A 24,393-nucleotide genomic window follows, 5' to 3' on the forward strand; every position below is an offset into this window, starting at 1 on the left:
TCGATTTTTGTTGAGCTCTTTGATCTTATCTTTTCTTTTTCTTTCTTTTTCTTCCATTTCTATAATTCTTTTCTCGGGTGTGTCTGTCAATATTCTAGTTTTTCCTTTCTTCCGTTTCATGCCATCCAATTTTCTGGGGCCGGCTTTTCGGAAATGGTCTTACTAAATCAGGTGTTACATTGACAGTGCCCCTAGTCTGGTTTTTAGATAAAGATTCCAGTTGAGATGGCCCAGTGGCTTCCACATTTGAACTTGTACGAGTCCTCCAGACTCAGATTTTCTTCTGTTGAAGGCTGTTCCAGGATAGGTTGTTCTAAAATCGATTTTTCTGTAGCAACATTATTCTCTTCCGGCAAGCAGCAATCAGTTATAGAAGAACAAACAAAATCTTCATCAGAGAAAATGTTTGAATTGAATGGCCAAATGCCAGGTTTTTAAATCCTGTTTGAATATTTTGCAACTTGAATGCAAGTGGGATGGCTTTTGCTGCTAATTTTGGGATTTCATAAATTGTTACGGTTTTGCCAGGATTGCTTACCATCCAATCTGTTACAACAGTGTTATAATAAGTTTTGAGTGGTCCATAGACAGTCAGGTCTAGGGGTTGCAGTTTATGGCTGCAGTGCGGTGGGAAAGTCATTAAAACAATGCCTGATTCTTTACAAAAATCAAGAACTGGTACTGAAATATGGCTCTCGTGATTGTCCAGCAGCAATAGAACTGGTGAGGAAGGCGTTGGTTTTGCGTGTTTTGCAAAATGGTGTATATATTTTAAAAAACATGGTGCTGTCATCCACCCTGAAGGATGTGCTGCTCCATTTGAACCAACAGGTGCATCATTTAGCATATATGTTTTGAAATTAACCCGTGGAAATATGAAAAAGGGTGGTATTGAGTTACCCAATGCATTAATACCGCAGCAAACCGTTACAAGTGTCTCTCTTTCAGCTGACGTTACTTGCCCAACTTGCTTAGTGCCTCTGAGAGCAATCACTTTCTGGGTTCTTTGTACTGTTGATAATCCAGTTTCGTCTATATTGTAAATAGACTCAGGGCCGAGGCAATGCCGTTCATATACAGTTTTAAGATTTTCAAAAAAATCTCTGACATTTTTCTTATTGAAACTTGTGGCACGTGAGAGACTGGTAGCTTCTGGTGTCCTTATCGAAAGATGAGGTTGTCTTTTAAAAAATCCCCTTAGCCAATCATTGGATGCAAGTTTCTTCTCTGTCCAGTTGTTTGGTATTTTTTTATTAATATCAGTGGCGTATTCGTAAACCAATTCACGTGCCTTCAGTTTTGACATTCCATGGTTTAGTTTAAATAATGTTACAAGATATTCTGAAATTTTTTCTTCTTCATCTTTCATGAATATTTGGGATGATATAAATTTAGAAGAAATATCTTTCACAACGCCACCCTGTTTTATGTATCTTTGAAGGTTAGACCTGGGTATATCATATTTAATCGCAGTAGTTTTAATTTTTCCTCCTTTAGAAACCTCTTCCAATGCGCGCAAAATAACATCTCTAGGTATTTCACGTCGTTTATTTCTTTTTTTAAATGAAAACGGCATTGTCCTGAAAAGAAATGATTAAATATTCAATTCAATATGCATAGCAAAAAACTACAAACGTATGACACCAAAACAAACTATAAAAAAGGGGGAGCATTGGGCATGCCCAAACCTCCCTCCTACCTGCGTGCCCAATGCTCCCTATAACCTCACTTTTCAAATAGATTTGAATAAGTTTATTTTTATCAAATGTTAAATCCTAATTGCCAGGTAAATATAATGTTTATTAAATGCAAAAGAAAAAGTTAACACAGATACTTACACTTTCTTGCAGATTTCTTTGTTATCTTTCTTCAAATCCCAAACAAAATATTTACTTTTGTACACAACAAACCATTAAGCGCATGTAACTTGACAACCAAGTGAAATGACAGAGACACTTTTGATGAGCGGTGTTGCCAGTTATAAAACTATAGTGCTATGGTAGAAAACAAAAAATATCTAGAATAGATTATGAGAAATGAGGGGGTGCCCAAACCTCCCGACTGCCCAATGCTCCCCTCCCTCCCCTACGCCTTATCAGCCTTCTCAAAATTTAGGTTGAACAGTAATTTCTTCAGGGTTTGTAGATTTATATGGAGCATGTAAGCTAGTTTGGCAAAACATCTGTAAAAATTTTCTTTTTCCAAAACTTTAAATGTTAAACTGTTTATAATTAACAAGTTGCTATAAAGATGCAGTAACGAGATTAGAACAACCTCTACCTCAGCTTAAAATTTATACTTTGCATATTTTAAGTACTTTACCAGTAGTCTGGTGCAATTGCATATAAACTTTGTATCAAGCATGCTTATAGAACACGGACATTATATTTGATAAGAAACACATTTAGAAATCTTGCAAAATCGCACACATGCAAATTCAAGTGAAATATTTCAAGAGTTTATACATACAAATCACATTTTATAATAGCAAAAATATTCATAGCATGACAACTTATTTTATTCTTTTTTTGATAGTTTTCTTTTCTTTTTTTTATTACTCTTTTTTCATTAAAACAATTGATTTTAACCACTTAGTTTAGTTTTTTAAATCTTTCTTTTTTTTTTCAATTACTGCAATACAAAAAATGCCACAATCATTTGCCATAATCCACTTTTATTTATGCCATAATCCACTTTTATTTGGTTAACTTATTTGACTTCAATACTTTTTCTTGCTTTTAATGTCAGTATTTATATGTAACTGTGCAAAAATTACTGTTCTGTAGACAAACATAAATATCACTTCTTTTGTTAAGCTTTCAAATATTTTATAACTTAATGCAGCCTGCCAAAATTTTTATAAATTTTAAAAAAGTTTTTAATGGTTTAACACGATGTTTTATTAAAGTTACGTAATAAAAAAATATATCAGCCTCCTCCAAACTATGGTTGAAACAAAGCATGAAAACAAAATCTCCTCAGAGCTCATATATTGCATGGAACATGTAAGCTAGTTTTGCAATTAGTACAAATTTTCTTGTTTAAAAAACTCTAATTTTTAACTCTTTATAATTAACATGTAAATCAGTTTATAAATAAAGTTCTTCACCAGTAGTCACGTAAAACTGCATATAAACTTTGTATGCAAAATGCTTCACTATTAGTCTCGTACAACATACTTATATAAACTATGTATTTGAGAATGCTTTAAGGCCAAGAGCATATTTTAAGAGAAACACATTTGTAGATTTTTTCAAATTTACTTCAACACATTTTTTTTTTTTCGTTTCTTAAAATTAACAATAGATAAAATCTTCATCACCAAGATAAACTTTATTGAAATTTTTACGAGTGAAAATTCTCTTGTACAAATAGATTTTGATACATTTTAAATACTCTGAAGAGTATTAAAATAAAATGAATTTCCTGTGTTGATAGTAACACATGACTTGTATTGATAAACTTAGTATATCATTACTTTGAAATTTATTTCAAAAATCTGTTTGTTTAGATTTTCATTATATTTTCAAAATAGCACTTGCCTCTCTTTCAAAATCAGCGTTTCAGATTGCTCATTTTTCTGCCTATTCTTAGCCTCTATAGGGTTTCAAAATATGCCGCCGGCCTTATCCTTGGTACTTACCTTGGTATTATGCCGAGATTTAGTGCAAAAATTAAACTTTGTAAAAAGGGGTCGTAAAATTATCCGGGAAAAGGTAGTTCATATGCAACACAAAAATATATTTCGTCAGTGTAATTTAAGGATAAAATTCTAAATCTGAATTGCTTTTTTAATTCCACGTAGATATTAATGCGCAATTTTAATGCGCAAATACGTTTTTGTGTTTGTTCCCCTCTTTAATCTAAAAATTGATCTTAGTTAATAATAACAAACAAAAAACTAATAGATGAACTTTAAAAAAAAATGAAACTCTTTTTTTTATAAAGAAAATAAATTAAACGAAAAAAAAAAAGAAAAGGTAGATTCTAATACGAAAAAAACCGTAGGAGCAATCTTACAACTAAAAACAAAAGCTGGTCCTCGTGATGAAGGTCTTTGGGTTAATAGATTAAAAGAAGAATATCAAGCTCTAATAAAGGTTATTGATTTTATTTATAAGATACATATTATTCAACAAAGATCAACATTATTAATACCAGGGGAAATCATTAAATTATTTTTTTTAGATTTTTTATAAAATAATTAGAAATACAAAGAAACAAACTACAACAGCTTGTCATCAGACTATAACAGATTACCATTCTATAGAGTTTAAAATTTGCCAAAAAAAAAGCAATAACAAGTAATTAGTGGTACATTTAATACATGCTGTTTATACAGAGTCTGCAAAATTACTAGTTATAAATGAAGAAATAGTTGCTAAAAACAAAAGCAAAGAAAAGTTTTATAAGATAACAAAAATAAGTTTGATAATGACAACAAAATTGTCTTACAACTATTTTTTTTTTATGGTTTCTGGTCTAAGTTGGTTTAAACATGCACCTAAACTTTTACCAAAACAAAACTTGATTGTTTTAGCTAATATTCCAGGTTTGTGAATTTTTACTGTATAGGTCTAAAAAGATTGTTTGAATTTTTAGTAAATTCTTGTATTCCATACAGGAGTACAATGTGGTTGTAGTAGAAATTGATGCTCATGACAATTTTAAAGATTAGAGGTTGAATAAAGTTTTGTTAGTGAAGCATTAAGCAATACAGCAATTATTGCTGATCTTATTTTTTAATAAGAACAACATTAAAAAATTTTAAAATAACAAATAAGAAATTTAATTCTTTCTTTCTTGATTTGAGGTAAACTAATATATAAAGTATGCATCAAATGTTAGCACTTTTGTATGGTTTACATAATGATTTTTTAATTTCAGAAATATAATAAATAGTTCTGGTTCACAAGCAGAACGCACACATTTCAGTAATTTGCTCACACCCTGACCCACCAATACTCTACTTGAGTATCGTTTTTATTTAATAAAATTTGCATCTTCAGTTTAATTGAGAAGTCTAATTTGTCTTGAATCACTTAAACATCTGTTGATATATTCACTGTAGTTAAATATTTGACATATTTAAATACAGTGGCATATAAGAATATAATTAATATATAACAATACAGAAACTACTAAACTACAAATTGCGAAGTTTTAAACTGATGCTAATGTGATGACAGGACATATGTATGATATGTAAATTGTGATTATATTATGTTGATTTTAACAAATTAATTATGCCGTAGAATAGCAACATAGCTTTTAAATAACTTTATAATTTAATTGATATAAAAAGCAATGTTTATTTATTTACTTTCAAAAAAATTCCTATTAAGTAAATTTTTAAATTATTAGAAAATTTGAACAAATTATTAGAAACATTGAGCAAATTATTACAGTCTCTTGTCAGAGAATCAATCAGGGGTTGTCTATAAATTTTATCACAATTTAAGGGAAAGAGGGTTTAGCGGTATTTTGACAACTCGTACATGAGTTGTTACAAAAGAGTTACAATGTTGAGAAGAGGGAGGAGGGGTTCAAAAATTGCACAACGTAATTTATAGACTAAGCCTTAGAAACAGTTTTTTTAAAAGAAAACAATTTGGATTTCTTTAATCTGATGTGACTTGCAGTGTTGTTAGTTCTTGGCCTTGTCCTTGCCTTCAGGCCAAAAGTTTAGGTGTTGGCCTTGAACTTGAACAAGAGTTATTTTTGTTTACTTGAAAGCTTTAGAACTTAATTTTGCATTTTATGTCACAATTTAAATTGCTGTTTTTGACTAGCCATTTAAAAAATAATAATCCATGATATGATTGGTTTACAGAGTTTATTCCATTTACATATTAAGTCACACAGTTTGTTTTAATGTTTTTTATTAGTTAAGACGTTTCCAAATTTAAAAAAAGATTTAAACACATTAATTTTTCTTCAAATTAAAAACAGAATTTTAAAGGTTTTTTAAATAAAAATAGTTTTTATTATATTTAGATTGCAATTTATTATAGAGTATTTTTGCTGTTGTTGTTGTTTTTGTTTATTTATACTGTTTTTATTCAACTTATCTAAATCTGTTTAAAAAAGTTGTTATTAATTTATTTTAAATGGAATTTTTTTAAATAATTTTATTTGTAAAATCTAACCTTAAACCAATAAGCAATAGTTTGGTTATCCTTCTTTGATAGTTCAATGACTGAACTATCAAAGATTTGCTCAAGAATAACACCAGAAACCACTTTGACATCTACTAAAAATTGTGTTACATATTCAATAGCCCTTTACCAAAAAAAAAATGTCTTTTTGCAAATTATAGAAAAAATCTTGTTTTACAGCCACAGATCAGCATTGTCAACCCCACTCAGCAACTAACAAACTATCTTGAACAAATAAGTTCCAGAATTTAATCAAAATCAGTTTTCATTGAAAAAAAAACTGTGCACAGTGAAAAAATATTCAAAAATTAGAAATTTCTATTTGACAACTATGTTTTGTGTCCCTCAACGTTAGCTCCTGTCGAGCATATCTTTTGTCAGAGTAGATCAATAATGTGCCCTTATAGAGCTTGTATGCCTGATTTGTTGCTTGAAACTTTGATTTTTCTTAAATGTAATAAAGAGTTATAGACTATATAGTGATAGTTAATGCTTTTGACATGTAGTCAATGCTGACAACCAATATCAACATATTTTTAATTAAAAGATGTTAATATTAGTTGTTAGCGTTAAGCACAAAAATATATAAAAATAAAAAATTAAAAGTTTTTGTTCTTTATTTTTATGTATTTTTATTTTTGGGTTTCATATATATCTACAAATAGATTTTTTTATTGCCTTTGTCATATTCTGTGCATAACCTTGGTCTAATTTCACAACATGTTGTTTTATTGTTATAACACTTGCTACCTGCAGTCTTTTTAATAATTAGCCTTGACTTAAGGCTAAAATTTAAGTCTTTGGCTTTGAAAATGTTTATGTCGGCTTTGGTCTTGAAACTCTTGTCCTTGGCCTTGAAACTAGGTCTTGGCCTAGGAACATGTGGCCTTGGCCTTACTATTTTAGCCTTGTTCTCTAGTGACATGCACAGATTTTTAAAAAAATGGTTTTATCCAACAAATTCTTTAGGTGTCTTGAAAGTTCTTAAACATTATGGAAAAGTTTCTTGGACCTTCTGAACAATTTTAGTGGTTCATGTATGTTTCAAAAGAATTCTAAGTTTTTTAGTATGAATCAAAAATCAGTATGAATCAAGAACTTACAATTCTCAAAAAAACACAAGTTTCATATCTTTGTCCTGGTCAAAGACGCAAAGTTTTTATGGAACAACAGTTATTTTTCATTTGTTTTTGGCTAAATGGGTTAAGGATTCAGGTTAGAAAAACACAATTTCAATCTAAAAACAAATATTTTTTATACCTATTGTAATTGATAAAAACTAGATAATAGTTTATGTTATCTAAATAGTTTGGTGGTAAAATGTTCTAAACAATTTATTGTGTCTTAAAAAGTAAGAGACTTTTGTAAAACATGTATTTAAAATGAGTTTACATTTTTTCAGTTTTTATCTGAAAATATAATTAGGCGTTACATAATTGTGATCTCTGACTAAAGTTCATTTTTTTATTAACTATTATACTATTTCCTCTTACAGCATAGAGTTTAAACCAAACTTAGTGGTAGTTGCTTTTTTTTAAAGAAAAGTTTTGAAAAAGTCTCTGAGCATCATGCAACACATAATTATGTTTTGTCTTTTAAAGAAAAACAAACTATTTTCTATTTCTGTCTTTCAGTATGTGCAAACAAATAAAGAGCAAGACAATGACTGGTTTCGATTAGAGTCAAATAAAGAAGGTACCAGGTGATCTTTGATTTTTCAGTATTGTTAAAAATTTGTTAATGTAAAATTTAATGTAACACTTTTTTATGTAAAAATTTTTGTTTGTACTATGGCATTCATTTATTCAATTTATAAAATGCAATTACATTTTAGATGCAATATCCAAGTATACAATACTACCTTTTCGCAAAAAAAAATATAAATAGTAACATAATTTATGAATAATAATATAGTTTTTAATCACCCTTTCAACAATATCATCATTTTAAAAAATATGAATGCATTAACATTTTGTTTATAGAAAATAATTTATAATATAAAATAAGAATATTAAAGATTTTAAAAAACCATGTGCTATAAAATGAAATTTTTGAATAAAAAATTGTTTATGAAGCACAATAGATGAAGACTTAATAGCAAAATCCTGTGTCTACTTAACCCTTTTTGTTTGGACCTTACTAACTCTAGACTTTTAGATAATTAAAATCTACAATTAACTTATATTTATAACTTTTAGATTATTGAAATCCACAGCCTGAATAAACTTTATTTTAAATTATTAAAATCCACAGCCTGAATAAAATTTGTTTTGGATTATTTAAATCCACAGCCTGATTAAACAGTCTGAACGAAAAAGCAACCTGTTCCATGTCCTACTGTCTTGTAGAATTTGCTTTCTTTTATTATACTTTATGTATTATAAATTTATCCATACATTTACTATTTTTCAAATACTGGCATACTTAAAAATTTTATTTTAACAATTAGTCTCTTCTGCTATACATATATATATATATATATATATATATATATATATATATATATATATATATATATATATATATATATATATATATATATATATATATATATATATATATATATATATATATATATATCAGTCTTCTCCGTTTGAAATTTAATGCCAGTGCACGAAAAAGCGCTGGCAGGATGGTCATTTTAAATAGCCGACGCGATTTGAAAAAAAAATTTTTCTGCTATTTAAATACAAGATAAAATAATTTTTAAAAAAACTGGTAAAATTAAGCCATTTTTTATAAAAAATGAACAAATGATCAAAAAGGTTTTGTTGCAATTTAAAACAAAGCGCTTTTATTTTTTGGCAAGCGCTTTTTTATTCGCTCGTAGAGTTGCAACTAAAAAAAAATATGCGCGTTTTTTTTATAAAAAACACGTTTTTTTTGCAAATAAAACAGGCCTGTCCTAAAAACATGTTTTTAATGGGTTTTTTTGTTTTTTTTAGGTGTCCATTAAATTTTATATATCAATTATCCTTTAAAAAGTTACAGTGTCAGTAAACCTTCAAAATATACATGTTTGTTATTAAATGTAATGTATTTTACCCTATATAATATTTCTTACAAATTTATAGAGTTGCAACCCAAAAAAAACGGTTTTTTTCTTCTTAAAAACTGTTTTATATAGTTTTTTTTATTTTTTTAGTATTTATTAAATTTAAGATATTAATAATACTTGAAACAGTTTCAGAGGCATTAAACCTTCAAAATATGAATGTTTTCTATTAAATAAAATGCATATTTAAAAAAAAAAACAGTATTAAATATTAAAAAAAAAATTAAGTAATTTTTTTAATATATCTCAAAAAAACTATACTAGTAGCTACTAGTTAATTGTAAGTATAACACTACTGAATGAATGAAATAAAAATGTTATTTCAGCAGTGTTATTTCATTCATAAAAATGAATGAAATATCACTGCATTGCAAAATACAAAAATGAACCAACAGTTATATAAAATTTACTTTAATGTTTTATTTACTTTTGTTTATTACTTTTGTAAAATTTTAATAGTTTATTTCTTTATTTTATATATTTCAATTTTAAACAGAGTTTAAAATTGAAATTTTAACTAGTTTTAATTATTGGAATTTAAAATTGAAATAGTTTGGTTTATTTTGAAGATTTAATTTTGTTTTTTATAAGTTTTTTTATCTTGGATTCATTTGAGTTTAGAAAATTTAAATCATTTTTTTCAAATGTTTATTCAAATTGCAATTAGATAGCTAAAATTTTATTTATTCAAAAAGTATTCAAGTAAATAAAAATAACACAATAACTAAGTTTGTATAACTAATGAAAAAAACTTAATATTAAACAATTTTAAAAATATTGTTTATATTTATTTAAAAAAAAAAAGAAATCTAAAAAAAAAAAATGCCAGGCAGAAAGAAATGTTTTGTAGCTACATTGTTCAATGAGGCACCTTTAGAATCTGGAGGTTCTAAAATTCAACAAGTTATATGCAAATTTTGCAGCTTAAAGCTATCAAAAAATGGCACTCGAATGACCGAGCACATTGCAAAATGTATGAAATGTGGAGATCAAATAAAAAACAAGTATTTGAATGATATGCCTTTTAAACAAAAGAAAGTTCAAACTGAACTAATGATGGAAGAAGATATTCCTGAAAACTTACCTATTCCATGTATGGAAAAAAAGGAAAAAATATGTTTATCATCTGCTATATTGCAAATTCCAATTGAGTCCTTCTTTCGAACCCCAAGCTGTTGTGGAAACCAAAGTAGGTCTACAACCCCTATGTTTGGAGATTGTAAGCCAAATAAAACCAATTCAGATAAGCCTCCCTTGAAACAATTGCATTCTTCAACAAGAGTTCCATTCACACCTCAGAAAAATAAAATTGCATCCTACATTTTCTTGGACAAAATGACTAATGAACAAATAGTAAGAATTATATTTAGAATATTTAATACTTTCAGATATTTAGCAAACTTTATTTAGTACATAAGTAATTTTTGTAATAACAATTTTTGTAAATTTCATGTTTTTACAGGATGAATCGCAAATGGATTTAGCACGCGCTGTCTATGGTACTGGGTGCTCATTAAGAGTTTTTGAAAATAAACTATGGATAGACAGCTTTGCAAAATTGAGACCTGCATTTAAATTACCTAACCGTGATATGTTGTCTAATTCTCTACTTGAAAGGGTTTATAATGAAACCTCAACTACTGTTAAAGAACTTGTGGGAACTGCTTTAAGTGTAGCAATTTTGTGTGATGGGTGGAGCAATATCAGGCAAGGAAAATATGATTTAAAATAGTAGGACTATTTATCTACGTTCTGATTTGTGCACTAGTATAGGAGTATCCAATACCTAGATACTTTTAAACGTTATATAACAAAATTATGTAACAATGTAAGCTACACATATATAATTTAGGTGCATTCTAACTTCATGTGTATAATTCATAAATAATAAAAATCAGTAATAAAGACAGATTTTACTATTTACAGGAATGAAGGAATCATTAATTTTGTTGTAACAGTACCTCAACCTATATTTTGGACCAGCATAGAAACAGGTAGTCTTTTTAGATTAATTTTTGTTATCATGTCTTCAGAATTGTCAGATAGCAAGTTTTATTTTATATTCTCCAAAGTTGTAAAGTTTTTCAAAAATATTTAAATTTTTATAGTTTATTATAATTATTAAACGTATAACTCTTTATTTAGGCGCAGAAAGTCATACTGGCGAATATATGGTAAATATAGTTAAAAAAATAATATGCGATGTTGGACCTATGAAAGTTCTTGGTGTTTGTACTGATAATGCAGCCAATATGAAAAAAGCATGGCAACTAATAGTTACTGAATTTCCTCACATACATCCTTATGGATGCCTGGCACATACCTTAAATTTAATTTTTACTGATGCGAGTAACTTGAAATCAATAGCAGATTCCCAAAGAAATTGCACACTGGTGGTAAAAGGGATAAAGAACTTTCAAATTTTATCAGCTTTGTTAAAACAACATCAGCAGAAATCAGGACAAATCATTCAACAATCACTAAAGCTTCCAGTAACAACTAGGTTTATTAAAAATTAATTTTATAATAAAATTAAACATAAAAACATAAGAAATAAAACATAAAAAGTATTATTATAAATTTTTAAAAAATTTATATTACATTATAAATCATAATACTTAGTATGGAAATAACATTAGGCAAATAAATATTTAATTATAAATAAATATATTCTTCAGATGGGCTTCAATTATACATTGTATGGAAAGTCTTCATAACAACAGATTAGCACTACGGGGATTAGCTATTGACAATGAAGCAAAATCTCTTGCTAAGCCTATTCAAAACCTATTGTTGTCAGAAGTATTCTGGGATAAAGTGGATGGGTTTATCAAGTTATTAAAACCAATAGCCATAGCCATTGCAGCAGTTGAAGGAGATAAATAAAGTCTCTCCATTGTTGCAAAAACATTTTCAGATTTAGAAAAGTCTTTTCAGGACAATATCCTTTGCAGTCCAATTCTAAAAAGCGAGGAAAATGCTATGATGGAAATAATTGCCAAAAGAAGGAAATTTCACATTCGAAACATTCATCTTCCTGCAAATTTAGTGGATCCACGTTATAAAGGATGTCATATCTCTGGAGATGAAATGGTGAGTATCTTCAGAATTTAATCCTCATTTAAATTAATTGAAAAAAAAGGAAATTATATTTAAAATGAATTAAGATGCCTTATTTAAAACATCTTCTTTAGATTGATGCCATTGAAACACTACATAAATTAGGAAAATTGGATTCTTCTATTAAAGAATGTGATGAGAAAATTTTGGGTGAGATAGCTGATTATAGATCAAACGAAGGACTTTTTGCAAAACCTTTTATATGGGCTTCAGTAAAACATTCATCTCCTGTAAGTTGGTGGAAGGGAATATGTTGTTCTTGTGCTCCAATACTATCAAATATTGCAAGTAAAATTTTATTACTTCCACCAACAAGTGCTGCAGTCGAAAGATCATTTAGTAGACAATCTTGGATCCACAATCAAAAACGGAATAGATTAACAAATGACAGAGCTTCAAAATTAGTATTTATATCACATAATTTACAACTCAAAAATCTAAAATGTAATGCAGAATCATCAACAAGTCAAAGCCAAGAATTTTTTCTGGACAATGGTACTTCACAGAGTTTAGAGTCAGAGGTATCAAGTGACTCTGAAGAATACGGATTTGACTTTACAATAGAAGACCTTAATGAACAAGAAAGCCAGAATACAGAGTCTTTTGTTAATTAAAAATAAATTTTTCAAGTGATGTACTATATATTTATCATATATCATGTTACTATTATATATTGTATTACATTTATAATAAAAATAGAAATTAAATAAAAGTAAATAATTTTTTTTAATCTAAAAAAACAAAAAAAACTATAAAAAACAAAAAAAACACAAAAAAAACACAATTAAAAAAAAACGGTTTTTTTTGCAACTCTATTCGCTCGCCATAAAAAAAGTGCGAAAAAGACTTATATTATATTATATATATATATATATATATATATATATATATATATATATATATATATATATATATATATATATATATATATATATATATATATATATATATATATATATATATATATATAACTAATTCACTTCCTACAAGCTCGCAAGCAACCATTATTAAGTTATGAGTTACTAGAAAACAAAGAATAGGGTTTAAGAGCAAAGAAACTCTCACCCATCTTCAGGAAAACATGAAGATGAGTGAGAGTTTTAAGGTTTTGTTGATGTGCAAGTAAAAAAACTAGATGAATAAAAAATTTAAAGCATGAAGGGACAGCTACAGTTAAAAGATATACTTAAGAAGCCTTTACTGAATGACAAGGCAAGGGACAATGAGTTTTGGTTAATCGAACTAGAGATGATAGCTCGCTTTAACAATAACCATAGTAGTATTTGAAGAAATAAAAGAGATGAAAATTATGATGATGGGAGCGTGGTCAAGCTTAGCAGATAAAGCAGGTCCAACTGCATTTACAATGTGCTTTTGGATATTTTTTTCTGAAAGTGAAAGATTTGTTGTCAATATAGGAATATCAACAATACTATGATAGTTATTTGTTGAGTTTTGTTAAAGTTAAAATCTACTACCCACTCCAAGCCCTAAGCTGTTACAAAAAAGAGATCAGATTAAAGATGGCTGCTAGTTTTAAGCGATCAAAAAGTGAAGACTTTTTGTCAAGTATAAAGTTCAGTTGTTAACAAAATTTAGATATTATCAGGTTGTTATTGTAGAAAAGAATGAACAAGAAAAATAATAAAAAAGAATAGAAAAGAATAATAATAATAATGTAAAACATATATAAAATAAAAGCTCGGGGTACCCTTAAAGTTCTTGGAAATGAAGAAGAGCAGGGGCATTCGAGAATGACTTTAATACTGTGGTTAGAAAGTAGTGATTTAATAATCTTTAAAACTTTATATAAAGAAACTAACAATAGAGAGAAAACTAATTGTAGGATAGTTGAAAAGGTCAGAATATTTTCTAGAGATTTAAAAACTGGAATCACTTATTTAACACTTATTAATAATTTAGCAAGAATCAAAGGGAGAACACTTTTGAAAGACTATGATAAAAGTGATGTCTGGAACCCAAGTTGTATTAGAGTTTAATTGATAATTAACTTTAGCAACAGAAGGTTAGAGGTTTGGATGTCTATCAATTGGTTGACCTGTTTAACTGGAATGGCTGGAAGAGTATGGTGATTAGATTCAATAGTGGAATTAGAGGACAAGTTTTTTGAAAATTGTTCTGCCTTATCCTTGGGAGAGGGAATAAGATCAGACCCATGAATAAGAGATGGAATGCAGGGCTCAAATTAAGTGATTGCGAGTTGTGATATCTGAAAGTGCTTCCGGTCTTTAAATTCTTAGCTTTTTAAAAGCTGTAAACTCTGTTTTTATCACTAAACTTAATAGCTGTTATTCAATGTAAAATATTTATATTGATCTTAAATTATGATATAAAATCTCATTATAAAACCGTATTATTACTATTATTTTTATTATTATTATTTTTATTAGATAATATGCTTTAAACTATAATAATTTAATTCATTTTATAAATCATCAGATAAAACTAAAATATAAAACATAAAGTGAATTATTTACTTACTGCCAAACAATCAATATGGTTTTTGATCTTCTCATTCTACGGCTGACTTGCTAACTGCTTACACTGAAAGATTCTATTGGTCATTATATGGAGGCAGTGAAGCGAGGGCTATTGCAATTGACATATCTAAAGCTTTCATTAAAGTTTGGCATGCTGGTTTTCTTCATAAGCTCGCTTCTTATGTTGTATCTGCAAAAGTTTTGAGATTATCAAATCAATTCGTTCTAACAGCTTTAATTAAGTTATTCGCTTCACTCATCATTTAGCAAAGTCTGATCCATCTACTGTATTTGTCCCTCTACTGTATCTGTCACTCTAAAAACTTTTATTCATCTAATTTTTTTCCCTGCACTTCAATTCTTTGGAACTCTCTCCCTTCTTCATGTTTTCCTGCCTCATTTAACCTATGACTTTTCAAGTCTCCTGTCGACAGTTTCCTCGCCCTAACTGCATTCTTTGTTTTTTAATAATTCCAAACTTATTAGAGGTTATTAAAGTCATGTAAGATTATCCTGCTACTGGTAACATGTAATCCAGTAAAAGCTGCTTTATGTCTTGCTGCCTGTTAGAATATGCTTTTTTAGGCAAAGGCTAGGAGAAGCCAACTCCTACTTAAAATACCCCCTGCCTTGGGGCTCTTGAATGAGTAAAGGCTAGAGATGTTCTTTCTCAATAAAAATATTCATCTTGGGCAGATGTTAAATGCATCCGGCTACTGTCTTGTAGAAGGCCTCCTAGGCAAACTTTATCTGTTGACCAACCTCGCACCCGTTCTTCATCCATTAGGCTGGCGCATATATACTTATAATACATTGTTTCAAGTTTAGAATGTTGAATGCTGGATCTTCTTGACTCAAGGCATGGGTTTTGCTTGTGTCTCTGTTTTTATGACTAGGCAACTCATTCTATTATCTCCTAATGAGGGTACAGCTCTAAAACTCAAACTAAAACTAAAAACTTTTACAGTTCTAAGGCCAACTGGTAGTCAGGTTTCCCAAACTCTGTGGTAGCTCTCAGAGAGGCTGATTTCATCAACAGCTGTAAAATATCAGAGTACTCAGAGTGCCATGTTGCGTATGGGTGGTCTCTCTATTTATACTTTTGGTGTGCGTTGCCAAGGCCACATTTGGAGCTCTTTGTTACAGCTTAGGGTTTATTAATAGTAATGAGGCAAATGCTTGGACTATTAAATAGTGTACTGAGTATTATCTATGCTTTGAGTCAAGTTCTTAAACAAATTTAAAAATGACTAAAGTACCAAAAATCTATAAAACACAAAAAACCATCGTCATCACCAAGTTCTCTAAACCTATCATTCACTAATATTTGTGGTCTTTGAAGTAACTTTTCTTCTGTTGAGTTTTGCAAAGTTCACCAGACCTACTTGCTCTTTGTGAGACTAATTTGAGTTCAGGTGTCTCACCTTGTAATCTTAGTGTTGATGGTTATCTTCTTATAATTCTTAAAGACTCCAATAGTCACATGCTTGGCCAGGGCATTTACATTCGTAAGAATTTACCCATTTGTCGGAAAAATAGGTTTGAATCCACAGACTATTCTTTTATGTGCTATTGTTTAGCACAACTTCACTTTATTGCCTATTTCTTTGTTCTATATCGCTCTCCTTCATCTGAAGACTGCTCTTTTTAATGTTATTTCTGAGCAAATTGACTAAGTCCTCTCTATTTATCCATCAGCCAATATTTTTGTTGGTGGTGACTTTAATGCTCATCACACTAAATGGCTTGGCTCTAGTGTCAGTGACTCTGCAGGCGTTAAGGCCCTCAACTTTTGTCTTTCTCAATCTCTAACTCAAATAGTCAACTTTCCAACTTGCTTTCCAGACAACCTGAATAATTTATATTCTCTCTTTAACTTATGTCTTGTTTCTGATCCTAGTCAGTGCTCAGTATCTCCACATTTACCCTTTGACGCTTCTAAAACTGGTTTGATCTTCCTATAACTATTATCTCTCTCTTCTTCATTATCAGAATCCCCCTATCATCGTACCTCTTACAACTACCTTTAAGCTGACTAGGACTTTTTCCATGATTTTCTTTGTGATGGCCCTTGGATAGAAATCTTTCGTCTTCCTGCTGACAAATGTGCTTCTTAAGTAACTTCTTGGTTGTAACTTCAGTAACTTAAGTAAGTAACTTCAGCCTGGCATGGAATCTTTTAATCCTTCTCGATGATCCCAAGTCATGTCTCATTCTTCTTCATGGTCTTCCTCACATTGTGCTGCTGATATTTCCAATCAAAACCATTACTTCCATATCTATCAGTAAAACCATTCTCTAGAAAACAGATATCTGTTTACAATTGCTAGAAACCATTGTAAAAAGGTTTTGTCTAACACCAAAGCCCGCTATTCTTAGGTCATGAAAACTCTGATTTTATCTCAAAAATTAAGCTCTTGTGACTTCTAGAGAATCTTGAACAGTATCAATAGTAATAGCAAATTTGTTATTTCACCTCTCTTGTATGGTTCAGATTTTGTCACCTCACCTAAAGATAAAGCTGAATTGTTTGCTAAGAACTTTTTATCAATATTATCTCTTGATTCCACTAGTTGTGTTCTATTTGATATAGCCGTCAAAGAAGTTGATCCATTGCTTGACATTTGTATCACTCTAGCTTCTGTATCTAAAGTAATTTCCTGCTTAGACTCTTCTACAGCTTGTGGTCCGGACAACATACCTGTTATAGTCTTGCAAAAGTGTTCTCTGGAGCTGTTATCTATACTTTCAAAACTAATTTAGAAATGCTTATTGGAGTCTAGTTTTCCAGCCTGCTGGAAAACAAGACTCCGATATTTTGTTCTATGAAAAAAAACACATTAACATAAAGTAAACATTACCAGATTTTTTATGTTCACTTGCCTTTTTACATAATAATTAATTATAAAAATATAGTAAGTTTAAGAAGTAATAAAATTGAACAGTGTCCCATTTCAACCCCAAGTCACCCATAACTTGTAGGTGTGAGAAAATCTTTATTTTATATAGTTCTCTTAACCACATGCTAATCATACTTTTTCAGCTATTAAATTAGACATAGTGATTAATTAAAAACTATGAAGCAAAGATGTTGAAAAAAAAACGGTTGTCTGCAAATCCAAGTTTACCTAAGTTCTTTTAATTATTTCAACTTTTTGGCTAAGTTTGGGCTTTTTTGTAACCATGGTTGGTTAAATTGTAAGTCTGGCTATAGTTAAAAAAATAAAAGTAAAATTGAAAAATTTATTTTTTGTTTTGTTTTTGTTGATGTTTTTTTTTATTCACTTTTGAATAAAAAAATATCAGGTCTTTTTTTTGTTTGTTTAACAACTTGATAAGTTAAAATATAGATTTAAGGATATAAAATTAAGAAAATAATACAAATACAAAAAAAACTTTTCTTATATAAAACAATAATATATGTATATTGTTCTTATTATGTATTTTATTGTAACTTTTTAAATTGAATAGACTTAAGTAGTTGTAACAATGGCCCAGACTCCAGTCCTGTCTAATTATGGCTTTGTTTCAAACTTTTCTCCAGGTTGATCTACTTTTAAATACATTTTTCTTAGGAACCTGTTAGATGGGCTGAATCTACACTTGAAAATAATTTTCAGTTTTTGAAAGCTAATTTCATTTTATATATAACATATTTTGGAGCATAAAAAGATTTTTTTTGTTTTATATACAATATATTTTGGAGATAAAAAGATATTTTCATTTTTAATATAACATATTTTGAAGATTAAAAGATTTTTTCATTTTATTATAAAATATTTTGGGGATAAAAAGGCTTATTTTTTTATAACATATTTTGGAGAATAAAAATATTTTTTTGTTTTATAGAGTAAAACAGGGTAAAATGAAATAGCGAGTAGAATGAAATAGTTTTACTCTTAATTAATTATTGGATAATCTTTTTGCAAATATTTTTAAATCACGGTGTAGAGAATACTTTTCTGAGTAAGATGATATCAAATTTTATTTTTGATGAAAAAAAATTTGTTATAAATTTTGAAGTTTTCGTATGCGTAATAGGATTTTTTTTTTATTATTTTGAAAAATAAACTTAAATCTCTCGGAAGTTTAATTTGATATCATTGAACTTAAAAAGTTTTTTTGTATAACTTTTTACGCTGATAAAGAATCTTTTTTCAAAATTAAATTTGCTATTTAGGAAAAAAAGTTATGAGTAAAAAACCGAAAAAGAGAATTGTGGGGTTGAATGAAATATGCTAATAATAAGTGAAGCAATGCTTCTTAAATGCTGCTTTTTTTTTTGTTAAATTTCAAGTGACCAATAAATCTCCAACTATAAATTTTTTGTATTGAAAAAATTATTTTAATAAAAGTTTTCTTAATTTAAATGAATGGCTTTTACTGTCTGCTTTTATTAAATGGTTCTAATGAATGAAATACGCTAGTTACTCTCTTTTTTTAAATGCGGTTTTTATTAATTAATTAAGTCTCAAGTGACCAAGCTATCTCTATAAATTTTGTGCATAAATTTCAAATGGATTATTGTTAAATCTATTTTAATATAAAATATGCCGCAAAACAACTTGCATGCAAAGAAAAAGAAAAACTATACACCAAAGAGCAAGTTTTGTTTGCGTTGGTTAAAGTACAAAGTGGTGAATTTTCACTTAACAAATCTGCTAAATCATTCAGCATACAGTAGCAACTCTTCACAGGCATGTCCACGCCATAGGGGAAACAATTGGCAGTGGTTTAAGCATGAGATTATCAAAACAATTTGAATCAGTTTTGGTAGATACATCAAATTATCTGATTGGGGCTTTGATAGAACTTACAATAATGTCATCATTTATTTGAGATTGTTATAACCTTTTTACAAAACGGTAGAGTCATAAATTGAGCATCAGAGCCATAGAAAATATTTCATCACTCAGAGCCGCCTCTTGCATGCAAGAAATAGTAGCAAAGTATTTTAACACACTGCAAAGAGAATTCAACGTAGTAGGTATCAACAAAAACACTCCATGTCAGTTGTGGAATTTTGATGAAATTGGCTTCTCTGGCGATCAAGGTAAGCAAAATATAGTTTGCTGGCATGGTTTAAAATGACCATTGAAATTGGTTGGTAACAATGAAAAAATCCATTATACAGTTGGAAATTGCATTAATGCTGCTGGCAATCATCTTGCTCCGTACATTATTTTTAAATAAAAAAACGTCTGTACAGAGATAAATGCTTCAGTGGTCCAGATGATGCCATATGTGCTATATTTCTGTTCTTGTTGGATGAAAGATTTGTGATTTGTGCAGTGGCTCATTAATGTGATTTGTGCAGGTAATTAGTTCAATCTAATTATCTCACTTTACATTCACTAAAGATTACATTAATCTAATTATAGTTATCTAATTTTAGATAACTAAGCATCAGCTCCAAATTCACTTCAAAACTCACCCTGTCTGCAAACAAGGTTTAATAGTGTAGTAACTCCAGCTATTCAAAAGGAAATTCAAAAAGAGGTTGAAAAACAGCTGCAATCAGCTCACTTGCAGCAGCTTTGCAACAAATGTTTCGTATCCAACACGTTGACACACAAAAAAAGAAAAAATGTAGATGTGCTAAGATTTGAAGGGGAGCGCCTCAACAAACCTGAAATACTTGAAAGATTAAAAGATTCTGAAAGCAAAAAAGCAGCAAAGCAAGCTAAAAAATAACGTAAGCTTAGCTCTAATGGCAAACAGCAAATAAACCATGCAACAAGTCCAACAAAAGTATGAGCTGAAAATCAGTTTAAGTGTAAAAAGTGCCGAAAAGTTTTAAGCGAAGCTTCAGCAAGTCAAAATATTGAATGGTACTAGTGTGAAAATTCAAATTGCAAGGTTTGGCTATGTCAAACATGCATACCAAAGCAATACGTAAAAGGCGCTAAGTTTTATTGCACCAAAAAGTGCCACACAACTGAAAACTCAACTCAACCTCTAGTACCTTTAAATTACTCAACATCATCACAAGAATAAAAAAGTTCATTTTATTTGATTGATTTTTTAATTGCCATTATTGATTGCTTTTTGTTTTTTAATAAAGTGTTGTTTTAATTACACATATATTTGCGTATTTCATTTTCCTTGAATGACAGAAAATAAAGTTTCATAAAAAACTTAAAAAATGACAATTTGATTTTTATATATTTAAATGCAGCTCAATATTCTCTGCTACTAAAAATAAAAACTAAAAATCTTTTTTCCATAAAAAATAAATAATTAAAATCTAACTATTCCATTTGACCCCATTTTACTCTATGCTTTAGTTGAACTCTATACAACGTGTTGTAGAGATAAAATATACAACATATTGTAGAGATAAACTCTATACAACATATTGTAGAGAAAGCTAATGTTTGCAGTTACAAAATTTCTTACTCAAAAAAATGCATATTTCTTTAGGAAGCCATTGTTTAATTAAAAATTTTATTATTTTTAGATGGTGGGGGAAATGTTGGCATATTCATAATCTGTTGAAATACGAGTTTGATGTAGAGTTTGATGTAAGTTAATTTCATATGTGCTAAATTTATAAAATGTTTTACAAATACCTTAAATTCAATGGTGTAATGCTGCAATCATCCGCTGATACGGGGTGACTACTTATCTCAAAGGGAATTTACAAAAAAGTAGCAGTCAATGGTCAACCAGTACCATTCACTATCCTATACAGTCACCCGGCAACCAGACAATTAGATACAACATTGTAATAATGAGTTTGTATAATATACAAGAATATTTGTTATGATTATTTGAACAAATTTTTAAAAAGCTTTATTGCATTCATACACAACATTGTAAACAAGCTTTTTTGCCATCAAAAAAGTTTTATGAAGTTAGTTTTTTCTAAACAAAATAAAAAAAAGCCAACCAAATTATGTACGCTGATAATAATTTAAAATGAGACTGGAATGTTTTGTTTTCACAATGACAAACGAAATGTTACGCATTGATGATATTGATCTTTTTTTAATTCTTATAAAAAATGTTGTACTTTAAACAAAATTAAAAACAATTTCATCTAGTTTAAATTTATGATCCAAAAAAAAAAGTACTTATAAAAAAAATCTTTACTAATATTATTTTTTCCTGCATTTAATCACAATTATAGACTAATGACTAGCCAATCCCATAATTTTTTATCAACTACCGATTTTCATGCAGAGTAGCTAATGAGTGGAGTAGAGGTCATATTTATATTGAAAAAAAATTATTTTTTTATTTTTTCTTGATGGAAGTATTCGTGCAGATTGTTTGAAGTTGAGCTTTTTATGATTTTTGAATAAATTCAGAGCAGTTTCCAAGCATTGGCGCGAATAGATTCTGATGTCAAATCCAGTTATTTTGTTCAATGATATTTTCTTAATGTCTCCTCACAATATGTTCTTAAGTGTCCTTAATGTTAATTCCTGTACCAAAAAAAAACACTGTGCTTAATAATTTAAGAAATATGTTGTACCTATCTTTCACTGATTACAATAGATAAATTAACACTTTGGCTATGGTAAAGTGATTTTTTGTTGATCTTTGAGCTTTTTCTAAGTAATATGACAAACTTTATGATTTTTGCCTCATTTTGGTATCAAATGATGTTTTTTTTTAAATAATATTACTGGAGCCTTGGATCAAACAAATCCAAATCCAAAATGGTTTCGTTAAAAGATTGGGTAAAAGACTTTCGATCTTTTGTGTAAAAAAAAACTAGATCAAAACATATCAATGTGATTCAAAAATATATATACACATTTTTTGTGTGGTTATTTTAGGTGCTCCAAGAAAAACTAATGTTTGCATTACAGAGCACCGCAGAAAAGCATTTAACTTGGAAGTTTACACTTGCTTTATGTCAAAAAAAAGCCTAGGAATTGAACCACAGATCAGTGAAGTATCCAGCATTTTTTGGTGTTTGAGATAGCTAACAGACATGACGCAAACTCCAAACATTTGAATGTTTATGCTTATGTCAAATAATAAGGCTTTGCAAAATTTTGCAATGATTGGAGTCTGGGAACTAAAAAGCCCTAAAATATTATCTCCCCTGGCCCAAACGTGAGAGCAGCAAGTAGATGAAATAATTTTTTTGCTATTCTTAACTAAGTTTATATTCATCGATAAATTTTAAGTTTTATAGTATTGTCTCTCAGCATTCATAAATTATGACCATGTAAAGTTTAAACCCCCCTCAATTTGAGGGGGTTACAAATTTTATATGGTCATAATTTTTGAACGCTTAGAGATTGTAAAACAATGCTTAAAATTTATCAATGTATATAAATTTAGTTAAGAATAGCAAAAAAATTATTTCATTAACTTGCTGCTCTCATGTGCGGGGCAGGGGAGATAATATTTTAGGGCTTTTTTGTTCCCAGCCTCCAATCATCGCAACATTTTAAAAAGCATAATTATTTGATAAAAATATAAACATACAAAAGTTTGGATTTTAGTCCATGTTAGCTATCTCAAACACCAAAAAATGCTGGATCTGTTACTGCCACAGATCTCTTGTTTCTGAAACAAATTTGCTTCAGAGTTCAGCGTTTAAGCGCTTTAAATGTACAATAAATATTTATATACATATAAATTTTCAGCTTAAGACTAAAATATTTTAAGAAAATATATAAAAAGTAATTTTTAAATGTACTTTTAAGGTTCAGAGTTTGCAGTTAGGTATCAGATCAAAATTCAAATTATAAGAACCATTCAATTACAAGAAAGCGAGAAAGTAGTCACTGTAGCTAACTCCTTGAATCCACTCTTCTTCTTTTTTAATAATTCTTTACAAGAACTCTTTATTTGAAGTGGCTTTTGAAGCTTATTCAAGCTCATCACATGCTCTACATTATCTTGAAAAAATTAAAAACAGGAAAATTGAATTTTTTATTACGAAATATTTTTCTTAAAACAAGAAATACGTTTCTTGTTTTAAATAAATATCCTACCCTGCAATTTGTTTTTAAAAACAAGAAATATTTTTCTTGCTTTCAGAAATAAATTTTCTTATGTTCTTGAGTTGTTAGCGACTTTGGAAGATTTTAAATTTTTTTGAATTCATTGCATCCAAAAAGTCTGAGGGAGTCTCATCTGTAGGCATTTTTTCAAACTATGACCTAGAATATCAAAAATTAACCAGTAGTTTGGTGAAACATACAACTCAAGACCTAGTGGCTGGTCTTTATCAATAAAAGCTGCTTTCAGAAGGATTTCAGCTTTGATTCTAACCCTTTTTACATCTTTTTGGACCTCCGTTTGTTTTTGAATACAGAATTTTTTATCATTTTTATATTGTGATTTCGGTCAAAAGATGCTACGCCAGCACGAAACACATCTATGGTTTTACCATTATTTGAATTTCACGTCGGTAGCAGGCTCGTTATACATCATAATTAGCCTTGTTGATCTTATAGGTTTAAATTAAAAATGATCCAATGCAGATAAAACCAGATTTAAAATGACACTGCTAAAAACTTATTACATTTAATTTTGACAAGATAAAATCAAAGTGCTGTTTCTATCGATTTCACTTTTATTAAATTTCTAC

The 24,393-nt window shown here is 28.9% G+C and overlaps 3 protein-coding genes across 3 annotated transcripts in view; 2 read left to right on the forward strand and 1 right to left on the reverse strand.

Annotated features, from left to right (window-relative positions):
- Positions 1-367: 367 nt before the first annotated feature.
- On the reverse strand, positions 368-1,576 carry LOC136074611 (uncharacterized). The gene has a single exon (XM_065786946.1). It carries the CDS (start codon positions 1,574-1,576, stop codon positions 368-370), a length of 1,209 nt encoding a protein of 402 aa, XP_065643018.1.
- Positions 1,577-3,938: 2,362 nt separating this feature from the next.
- LOC136075510 (ubiquitin-fold modifier-conjugating enzyme 1-like) overlaps positions 3,939-24,393 on the forward strand; it is a gene marked incomplete at its 5' end in the record, with an annotated part of 30,310 nt that continues 9,855 nt past the window's right edge. The window contains 3 exons of the mRNA XM_065788891.1: positions 3,939-4,100; positions 7,793-7,860; positions 21,295-21,358. Coding sequence (XP_065644963.1) covers positions 3,939-4,100; positions 7,793-7,860; positions 21,295-21,358 — 294 coding nt within the window. The remainder of the gene's footprint in view (positions 4,101-7,792; positions 7,861-21,294; positions 21,359-24,393) is intronic.
- Positions 9,468-12,284, forward strand: LOC136074927 (uncharacterized). The gene is made up of 3 exons (XM_065787135.1): positions 9,468-10,566; positions 10,676-11,716; positions 11,892-12,284. Exons 1-2 carry the CDS (start codon positions 10,036-10,038, stop codon positions 10,943-10,945), a joined length of 801 nt encoding a protein of 266 aa, XP_065643207.1. The 5' UTR covers positions 9,468-10,035; the 3' UTR covers positions 10,946-11,716; positions 11,892-12,284.

The sequence above is a fragment of the Hydra vulgaris genome, chromosome 01, assembly GCF_038396675.1.
Source record: "Hydra vulgaris chromosome 01, alternate assembly HydraT2T_AEP".
NCBI classification, from domain to species: domain Eukaryota; kingdom Metazoa; phylum Cnidaria; class Hydrozoa; order Anthoathecata; family Hydridae; genus Hydra; species Hydra vulgaris.

What these genes read in the sequence shown, in the direction of transcription:
- LOC136074611 (XM_065786946.1), bottom strand. Translation starts at nt 1,576, where the DNA reads ATGCCGTTTTCATTTAAAAAAAGAAATAAACGACGTGAAATACCTAGA.
- LOC136074927 (XM_065787135.1), top strand. Translation starts at nt 10,036, where the DNA reads ATGCCAGGCAGAAAGAAATGTTTTGTAGCTACATTGTTCAATGAGGCA. An exon ending in AAATGACTAATGAACAAATA is followed by an intron (nt 10,567 to 10,675) that starts GTAAGAATTATA and finishes ATGTTTTTACAG; the next exon opens with GATGAATCGCAAATGGATTT.